The sequence below is a fragment of the Plectropomus leopardus genome, chromosome 18 (genome assembly GCF_026936395.1).
Source record: "Plectropomus leopardus strain MGB_pleo_1.0 chromosome 18, ASM2693639v1, whole genome shotgun sequence".
Taxonomy (NCBI): Eukaryota; Metazoa; Chordata; class Actinopteri; order Perciformes; family Serranidae; genus Plectropomus; species Plectropomus leopardus.
The window spans coordinates 9,418,023-9,431,776 of NC_142193.1; the positions used below are offsets into that span (position 1 = coordinate 9,418,023).

General features: G+C 38.8%; 1 protein-coding gene across 1 annotated transcript; it reads right to left on the reverse strand.

The window, feature by feature from the left end:
* Window positions 1-1,685: 1,685 nt before the first annotated feature.
* On the reverse strand, window positions 1,686-13,552 carry hsd3b7 (hydroxy-delta-5-steroid dehydrogenase, 3 beta- and steroid delta-isomerase). Its single transcript, XM_042505734.2, has 6 exons — window positions 13,310-13,552; window positions 11,142-11,297; window positions 7,687-7,795; window positions 5,451-5,550; window positions 4,806-4,968; window positions 1,686-2,694 (listed from the first exon to the last, which is right to left on the reverse strand). Exons 1-6 carry the CDS (start codon window positions 13,467-13,469, stop codon window positions 2,279-2,281), a joined length of 1,104 nt encoding a protein of 367 aa, XP_042361668.1. The 5' UTR covers window positions 13,470-13,552; the 3' UTR covers window positions 1,686-2,278.
* Window positions 13,553-13,754: the final 202 nt, after the last annotated feature.

Genomic DNA, 13,754 nt, shown 5'->3' on the forward strand with positions numbered 1-13,754 from the left:
AATAAGAGAGAAAATTCAAACATATCCCAGGTTTAATCAGTGAACTCTAATAATAAAAACTCTTTTTTTCTTTTCTTTTTTTTTCTTTTCTTTGGCAATGGAGATTCTGTTTACAGGGGTGGTATACACATAGATCAAGGTTGTCCAAAATGTTTTTGAATGGGGGCCATATTAGATCATGTGAAAATACCTGGGGGCCAGCTGCTTCTCGCGTCATATGGGTAATTTTTTAAAAAAGAATCATGCATATATAAGACAAAAACAACAGTTTCACCTTCAATAATAATAATAATAACAATAATTTTCCACTGCTCCTGAAAGTTTTGACTTTACACTTCTTTTGCTGAGGCACTGTCTGCTACTTAGAAAGATATTTCTGTCGTTAGGTAATTGTTAAGTTTGATGGTTTTCCTTCTGTCTATGAAAACATTTTAGTGTCGCCTGTGTAGGTCCTACCTGATGTATGTCTACAAACTGTATGAATGTCCTGCCATCGTGAAGCAAAATGAAAAAAATGCAAAGTGATCTTGTTTGATCAACCAGTATTGTGTTAATCATAACGTATACTTTGAAAGACAGACAGAGGGCAATTTGAAATTGGTCTGCATGCCACAGCTGGCCCCTGGGATGGACTTTGGACATGACTAATAAAGTCCAAACAAGCCAGAGGTATGTCAAACTACAGAGAAATATAAAACCTACAGATATTACGTGGTTTTAATTACCTTTTGTTTGTCAAATTAGGAAATAGTTTTTATACATTGCCCAGCATCTTAACATTTATGTATAATAAAAGAAAACTGCAATGAAACCAAACATCACATTTCCCATGAGAACGTTATGATCAATGATCTGGAAAGGTCCTCTCAGAATTTCTTGTTTCACTTTGCTGGTATTTCTTTTGTTGCACCAGTAGATGGCGTAATCCCGTTTAATTACATGCAGCCTTAAAATTCAAGGTCGTGGTGATGCACCAAAACACAACTATTAAACACATTTCTGCGCAGGCACGCACTGAGGTTCTATACCATTTATTGTATCATACTCAAATATATGCAGAATATGCGGTATTCACCAACATTAAACTGTGGGCATATGTTTGCAGATACATCAGTGATAATTTAAATACTACAAAAGTTCTTTTTTTTTTTGTTATGTTTGGGGGAGAACATTGGAGGGTCTGTGTGGGGTTTATGAGTCATTCTCTGCTTTCTTTGTCATACTAGCAGGCATGTGATTGTTTTGAGGATTGCCATGGTAAGCCACAGAGATGGGGGGATACCCAGGGATGTTGTAACAGTGTCGATGTTATTCTACAAGGGAACTCCCATATACTTTGTCTTACTCATAGATATAACTGCTATCCAGCTGGTCCTCATACAGCCTGACAAGTTTCCACAAGCATGCAGACACTGGGCCCTCTGTGGTGTTTACAAAGTTTATTGTCTCCATAGAAATCCAGAGGTGGAGAACTACCAGTAACCATGTGGGTATGGTAAAAACACATACTGAAAATAATCTGGTGATTTAAGATCATGAGTCAAGTCTCCAAGCTGTACAAACTTGCATTATGACGAGTGCTGCACCTCATAATAAAACACATAGATGAGATAAGTTCTGGAAAGAAGGCGTAGCCTCTCCCTGTAATGTGAATCTAGTGCAAAATCACAAAGAACAAAGCCATGTAGAATATATTAAATAATCTTTATTAAAAATTACAAACATTTAACATACTAAACATGATACAATTTATCAACAATGTAATTGTAAAAATAATACTTAAATTATGCAACATTAAACATTGCCATCAATGATATATATTACTAAAAATAAAAGTCTAATGTTCATATAAAGTCCAGTAAATGCTTGTAAATTGTGTTTAAGTTTGTTGTAATTTACATAATTACAAATGCTGATGTTAGGTCATCTCTGATGTAGACTTTTTATTATCTAAATACCACAGCATATTCTTAAAAAACACAATCTCTTAGTTGCTTTACCAAATGAACTGAATTCAATGGAATTCAATAATAAATCATTCTTTAACTACCCTATTAATTAACGTATGTGCTTCATATGAACACTTGTAGTCATTATGTCTTCTTTGTAAATAAGTCAAATGCGCTAAGACTTACTCAAATATAACAATGACATTTTCTTTTTATACTGTGATACAGTTTGCTTTTCCTGTTACCTAATAGCACCTTACGCTGAATATTTGGAGCTCTGCATGTCTACTTAGCAGCTTGTGATGCCTGTTGTAGCAGATGAGGTCACATTAGGAGTCTTTGGGGTTATTATCCAGAGGGAATGTATCAACCCATTTCTGTGTGCGGGCTCGACACTGTTCCCAGTCGTACAGAGGGCGGTACTGGAAGTGGCGCTGTGCTTTATCTGTGCTGACAGTGAAGGAGGTACTAGCCACGGCCAAAGTGTAACTGTTGAGCAATGGCGTGTAGTTGTGCCAGGGACTCAATATCCAGCGGAGCATGTCATTAAGCATGGCCAGGAACCAGAGCACTAGTGAGGGCACACGGATCCTTTGGAAGTTAAATGTGGAGAGGAACTGCATGTTGAAATCCTCATAATTCTTGTAGGGTGAGTCGTCATAGCAGAAGAAAGCTTCACCTCCCACTGTGTGTGGGCGCTCTCTCAGGGCTCGGGCTGCAAGTAGGTGCATCCAGGCCACATTGCCTAACAACACAAACGAAGTGGGTGAATACTAGATTGGAGTATGTAAGATGTATTCAAAACATTTATCTTAGTTGAAATAGTCGGTAAACAGCAGTAACAGCTCAGCAGTAAAATATCCGAGTGCCCAAAGAAAAGTGGTCAGTCTGAAGAATGATTCCTCATTTGCACTCCTGATGTTTTAAATCCTTTCACATTTCTTTTTATAATTTCATGACCCTTTTTGAGACTTGTGTTTTTAAGTTTGCTATTGTTTTATTTAAAGCTGCATTTTTGGGCTAAACTAAATATTGTATGAGGCTAAGAGGTAGAATTAAAACTTCAGTACTTTTAAGGAAGAAAAGTAGTCTGAAAAGTGATTTTCGACTCGAGTCATTAGTGTTTAAGTCCAAGTCAAAGTGCAAGTCTTTTTTTGATTTTGTCAAGTCAAGTCTGAAGTCATCAAATTTGTACCTGGAGTCCTAATCCAAGTCATGTGACATGAGTTCACACCTCTGGTTAACAGTACGGTAGATCAAAATATATATGATTTTATATATGACTGAAATAATAATCTCCATGTTAAAGGCACAGTTTATAGGATTTAGTGGCATCTATTGGTTAAGTCAAAGATTGCAATCAGCTGAATACCCGCACCCCCACCTTCCAAGCACTAAGTAGAAACATAACCTATATAATGAAGGTGAACAGTATAACAGCTCCCCAAAAGTGAAGCCAAAACATCTCAATTGCCCCCTCATGACTGGCTGCATTACAGGCATAATCCCCGCCCCCTCCATTTTAGAGTTAGGGACATAGGCAAAACTTAAAACTAAAAACAGTAAGTACATGTCAAAGAAATTTTTTCAAAAACAATTGCTTCTGTCATTTTAGTTAGTTCTTATCAAACTGTGTATGTTCACGTGTTCATTTTACTGATAAGTGTTGTTTTAGTTATTTGATGCCATAAAAAGGGGGTTTAATGTCATGATTGACAGCTGTGCGTGTCAATTGGTGCCCAAGATCAATGGGGCTGCTTGTGATGGGCGCTAACCTGACGAAAACAGAATGATTCTAAGTTTCAGTGGATTTTACATTAATGAAAACATAATTACAAATATTACATTCAGTTTCTACCAACAGATCCCCCCTAAAATCCTACACACTGCACCTCTAACTAGTGAAACAAAATCCTGCGGTGTAAAGGAAACAATATTTTCCGACTTAAAAATTGTGCGCAAGTAAATCTCTTGAGTAAATGTGCACTTCACACCTGTGAACACATTACACTGACATTATCCATGACCTCAGCTGCTACAAATTACAAAATATCTGCAGTGTCTAATGTACTAATATTGAACTCCTCAATATTGATCATCTGTAGATCTTTATTATATTCCAGTTTTGTAACATTAGCATCTTCTGGGCTCCTACAAATATCAGCCCCCAACACATGTTAAATATTACTCATGTCAAAGCACTAGAGGTGTTACTAATTTTGTCATAAGCAACAGCTGATAGTGTGAGTAAATGACAAAAACTCAGTCATCAGCACTGAAACCACCCTGTTGAGGCTGGTCTAAAAATGTCATCATCACATGTAGAAGGAGATTTATTTGATCTGAAATCTATACCGCCATGTGAATACATTCACATGGCGGTATAGATTTATGACGTGCTGATACTATTCACATTACTGATATCACAACCAAAACATCTGGATGGGAGTACCATTACTGTTCACGTTCATCATGTTGTACCATCTGTCTTTTGATGTAATGATACTTGTGTTTTTAACTCATTGCCTACCAGCTGTTTGAGAGTCAGCTGAGAGAACGTCATCTGGACTGGCGGCGCTGTAAAAGCTACATCATCAAATGCAAGGAAACTTCCTGTGAAATGCAGAGGAAGTGCTTTTGCAGAACTACTACACTTCTGCTTTAGTCCTGGCTGTGAACTGTGAGCATTAGTCATGCTATTCTTAACTCTGGTTCTCCTTTGCAGCTAATTTTTACTCGCCTCGGCTGTCAGGAGTTAAAAACAGAGCAGAGGTTGCTTAGCATTCTCAGGCTATATTGGCTCACTTAGATGTGTCTCTGAAGTTGTAATTACGACTCACAAAACAATAATTTTACCTGCATAGACCCGTCCATGTTCAGCATCTTCTGGGACACCCCCGATGATCAGGCCTCCTCTCTGCACACCCTGCTTGTAGAAATCCTTAATAAGCTCATGTCCTTCGCCGTAGATCCCCGTCGGCCTCAGAGAGCATGTGTATAAACTCTTTCCACCATTTACCTGGATGGGAGACAAAACCAGGACTCAGTCTTGGGAAATCAGATGGGAGGCATACGGAGAAAAAACAAAGGCAGAGCGGTTAAAGGGTAGATTTTTATGGATTTTGAGAAAAACAGTAGGAGTGGCCCCAAGGGGATGATTTGACAAATTTGTGGCAAAGTTGCACAAGAAATTCCTTCATACATTTTTCAGGCTCAGCAGCACACAACATCCACAGCTTTCAGATTGTGCTACCCAGTCTTAAGATAATACAGTATAAAATCTGATATTACTCAGTAATGTTCAGCAACAAACACAAATACACATATCTGGTTGTCAATAAAAAGCATTCTATTCTGCGTCTGTAACTTTCCATTCCATCGCGTCATTATATGATTACAGCTATAAAGTTGAAATGTGCTTTTAATTAATCTGCCTCACTGAAAAAAAACAATAGCCACAGCGATTTATTTGTGAAATGAGTATCGTTACACATTAAGTACCTGGGTGCCATTAGCTTCAAGCACAATTTTCTCTGCCTTCGCCTTGCTCTTAGGATAGGCCATAGTGTGTTTCACTTGGTAAGGGGTGTCTTCGTTGCCCCTGTAGAGAAAGAGTCAAACAGTCAGGGGAGGATTCAGGAGAAAGTAAGCAGATATTGTTTTCTTGACTTTGCAGTGTGTGTTAGAGGAATGTGTTTCAAAGAGGCCAAACAGAGTGAGAGGAAACTTAAACACAGCAAGGGAGAGAGAAATAGTGAGGAAAAAAATGGGGCAGAGTCAGTCTTTCCAACAACAGCAGACCCAGGTTCATACTTTCACTCTGACTCTTGTGCAGCAGAGAATGCCAAATGTTGATCTGAGGTACAGCTGTAGGTGTGTACTTAATGTGCTGACCCAAATGCACACCCAACACAGACAAACATGCCAACGAAAACACAGAACACCATCTGGAAGAATGTCATGATCTAAACGCAAATGGACACCGGACATTTGACACTGCAAATATGTTTTCAGTTTTTTCCTGCCTTTATCATTCAAGATCCACATCTTTTACGCTCTATAAAAGGATTATACCATTGTTGTTGACTATTTTAACCTATGTACTACTGATCATGTTTATTTTAATCAACCATACTACTAACTAGAGGTGTGGACTTGTGGGACATGACTTGGAATCAAATTTGAGTTAAAAGTTTTATTAACTTTCCGTATAACAAAATCCAAAAAGACATGCTACTCAACCTGGATTTTAAGACCAAAGAGTGAAGACCTCATTTGGAGCTGTGCATTTTGACTTGAAAATACTTCCCCCGAAGAGAAAGTCTGTTGTTAAAAAGTGTGCGACAAATCAATTAATTTCCCCTCTTTTTCCTCTGTCTTCGAACCAATCCGCCAAAAACCATGAAGAACTAACTTACTTTATTGAGCACAGTTGGAAGTAATTATACGAAAGATTCTTTTGTTTTGTTCGGTTTCATTTCTTGTTGGTCAAAAAATGAATTGCAGTTTACAAAACATGAATATCACAGACAGAGATGAAACAACTTCCAACTTTGCTCACATTTGAAGTTGCACAAAGAATGGTAAGTTAAGGCTTTCAGTGTGTTTAACTTTATCCATTGGCTTCCATTTATTTCCATACAGTGTGAAAATCCACTTCAAGATTCAAATTAAACCTGCTTGAGACTGGTAATCTATCATAGTAAAGATTATCAATGTTTCTATCGTTGTCAAACTCACTGTATAGGATATATGACATTTAGAAATTTAGTTCTGTTAGATGAGTTTTTGGGATATTTTAGACAGACGAACCAACAGAGAGACAGTTAGGAGGAAAAACAGTGTAGATGTAAACAACTAAGATTTGAAATTTAGCAAGGTAAGTAGTTCAGTGAAATTTGACTTCATTTTCTCCTGCTCTTGATGCATTTACACAGAAACAGACATGCAGCTAAAACAAGCACTTCATTTTTCACCACTCCCTGAACCTACACTAAACAACACAGTGCCTGGAAACAGAACAGCTGTGTGAAATACTCATGCAGCCCTGAGTCACTCCTAATGAGTGACCTCTCTTACTGTTTGTCATTTCTATTTTCAAGTCTTGCACAGCTGTTTTTGCGATGGTTTCCGTGCATCCTGGCACCAATATATTCATCTATTTCTCGGAAAACAACAACAAGGTCCTTTAACAGATTGAATGACACATACATTCCTAAGGACAGCAGGCCTCTTCTTTGTTTTATAAGAAAAATATCCTGACAACTGGTAAAGCGTGTTTTCAGTCAAAGGTGCAGGCATGTAGCTAGCTGCACAGCACCATTATGTAATGTGTGTCTGACATACTAGATAGTTGTATGCAAAACATCACAGCAGACAGTTTGACAGTAGAATAAAAAGTGAGTCTGACTGTGGACTTTGGCTCCTGTTAACTGTCCTTTTCATCCCATATTCTCTCTGCTGACAGGAATTTCATAAAAACATTTATTATAACATTAGTGTGGTGGATACTGTGTGTTGTGTTTTGTCTCCACCCAATCATATCTTTTGTGTACACCCCTTACTTTTTCCATGATGGTGCATTCAACAGAAAACAGATAAAGATAGTGACCACAGAAAGGCAACTGAAAGAGCCAAAGCAACACTAAAATTAAGTGTGCTATTGCATCTGCTCTGTGAGGAAAGCACAGAGCTCAGGAATGAGTAAACACACTTTATTTATTTTTTTGACGTTCACCTTAAAAAGGGATCTCCGTTGACGTTGGGACCGATCACTTCCATGCTGCTGGTGTAGACCAGGCACTGGATGCCACACTCCACACAGGCATTGATCACATTCTCCGTCCCTGAGAGGAGAGAACATACTGTCGTTAGAGAGATGGAGGATACTGGGGTTGACCGAGTACTATTGAGTAACAGAAAAGTTTGCAAATCCTCCAAAGCCACAGCACTGACTTTGAGACAGCAGGATTTCTTCAGTGCGTCCACAGACAGTCAGTTTTGAAAGTTTTAAATCACACGGTAACAGGAAGAGGATGAAAGTCTTGAAATTATGACTGGATGCACAACTAGAAAGTCAACAAGAAATTAATTCAACACAGGCACAAGATCCATATGTGCTCTGTTTAGCTGATCGGAAGCAAACATCCTTTTCTAAAACCTGGTCTTCATTATGTAACAGTGGAAGTGTGGTAGAAAAAAAACATAACATGGCCATGACAAAGTGGAGGAAATAAGACCTCATACTATTGTATACAACACTTTTTAAGGGCTTTCAAGTTTTCCATATTAAGACTTTTTTAGATTTTAAGTGACCTGGATCTTAATTTGGTTCATAGAGGGAGTACAAGGAGAAGAGGACACAGTCCCCAGGCTGCACAGACACATCTGGTCCAGTTTGGCTGAAGATCAAAACAAGTCCAGATGAGACAGCGCTGGAATATGCACTTTAAAGAGGAAGATAAATCACCCAGATAACAGAAAAGATTTGCTTTGACTGTTAAAGAAACAAGACTAGGAGAGACAAAAATATAATCCTCCTATCAAAAAGCAACCACCTGCTAAGTATAAATGCATTTAAATAAATCAAGATACAGGTACTCTAAAAGGAAAATATATTCACGGACACTAGATATAAAATAATCAATTAATTGATTAAATTGACTGAATTGCAGCCATAAAAATGCCTCATTATTAGTGCTTCTTAAGCAGATGTTTGAAAAATAAAACTGGTCTGGCAAGTGCACTCCGGAGCCAAAGCTTGTTTTCAGGAGTTTTGTCTCTGAACATTTCAAGATGCCTGCTGGCTCAGGAGCTTAAAATCTCTGGTATGTACTTAAGTTGAAGACCAGAAGAAAGTGTTTAATACTATTCAATGTTTTCAGCTCTCATACTGAGCTGACTGTCCCCAGTTCTTACAAATTCTGGGAGGATCAGTAGGTTTATGTCTCTGAGAGAATAGAAAAGGGAGTTAACATAGACCATTTAGACCAGCACAGGGGAAATTATTTCAAATTCTTGCAATATTTCTCCACTAAAGAAATCTAGACTGAACCACCCTCTAAATCAAATCACTACCTTGGTTTCTTGGTTTCACACACGGGAAACAAAACTTGAATTCAGTAGAGGTTTGATGACATTAGTACAACATTTAGTCGTATTTATCTGATCACGTTCTTGTGCTTCAAAACATTAACAACTTCTCCACAGATTTTTGTAAATTATTCTTTAAGTTAAAGCAGCTGTAATAGGTCATCCTGTTTGGGAGAGACTGTTCAAAAAGCCAAACAGCTCAACTAACAGATAACAACAGTATGTTTTGTCTATTTGCTGAGACACTGCAGACTATTGAAGGCCGGACGCTGACTTTAACGTCACTAAAACCAACAAACAAAGACACTGAATGCGTAGAAACTTATCCCATTATGGTAACCAGTATCCTCAGTCTGGATCCAGATTAGATTACCATAAATTTACATCAGTTATATGCCCGTTTGTATTTCCAGAATTTTATCATTGTTTTTTGCTTAAAAATACCAAGACTAAAATAATGAATTGACGCTACTAACGACTTTCGTCTATGTCTGCAAAGCCACACATACACACTTCTTTTCTTCTTCTTCTTTTTTAAGATTTGCATCTCCAGTGGGCTTGGGGCTGAAGGCCACAGACAATCCGGGGAAGTTAGAAAGTGTTGGAAAAGAAAGGACATGGGCGAATTTTGAGACAATGGGCCCCTGGGCACAGACATACAGAAGGTGCCACAACTGCTCCTACATAGGAGCAGGACAAATAGACTTTGTGCTGGTTTTGCCTCTTTTTTGTTGTTGTTTTTTGTCTTTTTGGAGTTGTGTTGTGTCTCTTTGAGGGCATTTTGTTTTTGTTTTTTCTATGGCGATTTTTTGCTTCTTTGTGGTCTTTTTGAGTCTCTTTGGGGTCGTTTTGTTACTATTTGGAGTAATTTTGTGTATTTTTTGTCATTTTGTGTCTCATTTTCACTGTAGTTATGTTGTGTCTCCTTTGTATCTTAAGTTTGTCAATTATTGAATCTATTGGTTATTTTTGCAACTGTGATATTGGTTGAATTATACAGAAAGCTATTCATGTAAGTTTTTTTTGTTCTGTGTAATGTGATACTAAACAACTGATTAACTGCTCTATCAGACTTTAACAGACAGTATTTATTGGCCCATAAACATGAAAGTCTGTCCCTGACATACTGATTGGGCGATGACGTTAAACCACGTAGCGGTTGAGAGTTTCCCCACTGGCCGTTGCTCTTTCAAAATGGTTATCTGCAGTAACAGTCCACTATTACATCAATTACATCTCAGGAGGATTTTACAGAAACCCCACTCACACATACAGTTCAGCACAAGTGACATACCATCGCAGGGGCCTCCATGAAGTAACTGAACAGGTTGTCAGTGACAGTCCTAGTTACACTTACAGTGAATAGAAGCACTATTTTTACCATGTTTCCAAAAAAAGGAGGGGAGTTTTGTGGGAAACCTACACACACAGTATGGGCAGTATTATTATTCGTGTGCATAAAGCTCCTTATGGATTATATATAATTTGTTTTCTTTTTTTTTATTTTTGTGATGTATCCATAAGACTTGAATTCCAGACAGGCTGGAAAAAGAGCTCCTCAAACTGCATTTACAAGATCATGTGACACTTAAACTCAACACAAAAACCAATCTAAAAGGGTTAAGCAGTTTAAAGCTGGATGACCGACCATGCTTTATCCATGCAAAACTCTGCCATACTTTGAATCTTTAAATGCATCGTTAGCCCTCTTCCACAGAGTCTTCTTCTTTGTTTTGTTTTTTTTTTTACTATGGCCAAAAACAGACAAATCATATGCTGATTCCAGGCTGGATCTTTCACATTTTCCTGTCAGCCACTGTAGTTCTCCAACACACTTTGCACAGAACAGAAGTTCTCCAACCTCACAGCTAGATGCCTCTAAATCCTACACACTAGACCTTGAATTATAGCTTTCATTTTTTTAAACCGTGGGTGAAGTCACGTCCTTGAAAATCATCCAAAACAGGAGAAGGCGTGGGTTTCCTCTGTTTTTGTGGTGTCCCACAGTAAAACATTTAGAAAACTGAATCACCCATTCATGTTTCCTTCCCATCCCTATTCCTTGGTATCATTCAAGCCACCGCCCCCTTGACGTCTCACCTGTGACGTTGACAGAGAGGATAAGGCTCTCTGGGACTTTGTGCCAAACATCCACCAAGCTGGCCGAGTGGATGACAACATCGGACCCTCGGGAGGCCTCCAACACACTGCTGTAGTCTGCGATGTCCCCCTGAATCACCACCACCTTTGTCCGCTCTGAGGGAGAGACAGAAAGACATTTGATCTGTCTCATAGTGGACTAGGGATGTTTTTCTTAAGAACTCTACAAAGGCTGGGAAGAATTTACTCGCTTTGTTTGTTTGTTGATTACAAAACACTCTTTTGGGTTCGAAAAAGACAACGCTGCCTTTCGTCAACAACTATTTGTGTCACATTTTAAGATTATCTAGAAATTATTTATCTTTCACAAGCCCTCATCTGTCATTGTAATTTTTATTTCAATTGAGACATAGTTAAAAGCATACCCAGTTAATTAAACGTCTGACACATTTGGGGGCTTTAAAACACTGATGCAAAAAGCCCAAAGCAGATCTGCTAATTTATTTGAAACAAAAACAAAACAACAAGACAGATAGCTCCCTTGGTGAAGACAATATTACAAAATTGTCAAATTACAAACTTAATCATCTTGCAACATATATCTTGATCAGACCCAACTTGCCCTCCCTGTAGACATATTCTGTGTGGGATTTCATGTTGTTTCAGCATTTCTGAATGTTGGCTCGACTTTGCTCTCATGCACTGTCCTTGAAATGCTGATTGATAACGGGAAAAGATAAGGCCTTGCTGGCAAGGAGAGGGGCCACACTTTTGAACATGGAGTCAGAGATCCTGTTGCAATTCAGTCACTCCTTCTGGAGTTTGCATCCCTGTCTGTAATTTTACTAATTACACAGAAGTGTTTAATTACAGATGTTTCCACTGCTTCTAATCAGGCTAAATATCTACCAGAGAAAACCACACACACAATTAGACATCTCCTTTTTTCCGTGAGGACTGCACTGGGTGTTAGTGAGCCTGAGCTCTCCTGTTACGGTTAGCTGATCATTCAGGGGCCCGAACTTACAACAGCAGGCCTCAGTCCTGCCTGACAATAAATAATGGATGCTGAACAAAGCATTTCCCACTCAGGGATAGAGGCGTCATTGGTGTTTTCAGCACATTCCTGACACTGATGAGTGAAAAAGCTAACTGTTGTCAATCATAACTGTCTATATTTGATGTAACTTATGACATGCAGTCTCACCAGGAAAAAAAAAACCCATTAGATTTCAGTTTATGTTAATGTTGTTTTTCCCCCCAGAGGTAAAACCCTGTTAGAGGTCGAAAGCACGCAATCGACCTCAGGTCACTGCTTCCACTGAAAACACACCAACAGTACATCCTGTGCTTATGTAATGCAAAGGTGATGACAGTGTCTGTAGATGGTTACCGATCGTGAAAGACACATGTCAAATCACACAATGACGGACACAATAACATCATTATCCTGGCACAGGATTCGTGTGGGAGTTTGTTATCCTGCATTCCCAGCCTAGCTGTCATCTCTGCAGACTGACCCAGTGACCATACAGCATCAGTCAGGGAAATTATTATTTTCTTTACCATGTAGAGACAAAGAATGCAGCTGTACTTAAAAATTTTAAAGCCACATCACATTCTCTTATGCTACTGAAACCTTATAGAAAACCACTCCTCTGTGTCATTCAGACAGCTGACAATTGTAAAATTAAAGATCTGCCTTCATCAGTGCCATTTTAGATGGGCTTCCATATGGCAACTCTATGGTATATGCCAATATAATATACAATAGGTCTATTTATCAAGGGGAGGTTCAAGGGGAGTCTGTCAAAGCAAAACACAGTACATCAAACTGTAAGACTAACAGAGGGACACGGGAAAAAACATGTAAACGAGCACTTGACAAAACACTGAAATTACACCACAAATATGCAAGGAAAAAAGTTTCATTAATTATCAACAACCACTGATGCTTTTTAAAAGATGATGTAATATTTTCAGAGACAATCTTCACAGCAGAAACGATAGGCTGAGATGTTGTGAGCCATTTTTCAGCAGTTTTGAAAGCTGATAAAAAGATGCAAGCAAGAGCTTTAACCCTTTGAAACCAGAGCAACTTGGCTTGATTTCTTTCAAAAAAAAAGAAAGAAAAAGAGGGCAATGAGCAACTTACGACATCGGCTTACCTGTGCTAAGTCCATTTAAACTTGAATCTACGTGTTTGTCAAAGACCCGGACCTCCGCCAGGTCCTCCTCCTTCTCCAGCAGGACCCGCAGCACGTGCCGGCCGAGGAAGCCGCAGCCTCCGGTGAGCAGGTAGACGAGTCCCCGCTGGTGTTCAGACATGCTGGCAGAGAGCGGTGCGGTGAGGCTTGTCTCTGGTACTGTCTGTAATTCCTGTGTCAACACTGAGCTCTGCGCCTCATACAAGCTACAAGAGGAGGGGAGACTTTTTTTGTAAACCTTTATTGACACAGAACAGGGTGAGACCAGACGCACGTTCTGCACGCACGGAGCAGCAGAGCGTGATCTGCATTTACTCAAAGTAGACTTGAGTACTTGTACTTAATATTTCCATTTTCTGCCACTTTATTCTTTTACTCTATTACCCTAAAATTCGGAGGTAAATGT

Coding starts and splice junctions, on each gene's coding strand:
- hsd3b7 (XM_042505734.2), bottom strand. CDS start 13,469: ATGTCTGAACACCAGCGGGGACTCGTCTACCTGCTCACCGGAGGCTGC. Junction 7,796..11,141: donor CCTCTCTGTCAACGTCACAG/GTGAGACGTCAA, acceptor CTCTCCTCTCAG/GGACGGAGAATGTGATCAAT. Junction 2,695..4,805: donor ACATGGACGGGTCTATGCAG/GTAAAATTATTG, acceptor TTGTGTTGTTAG/GCAATGTGGCCTGGATGCAC.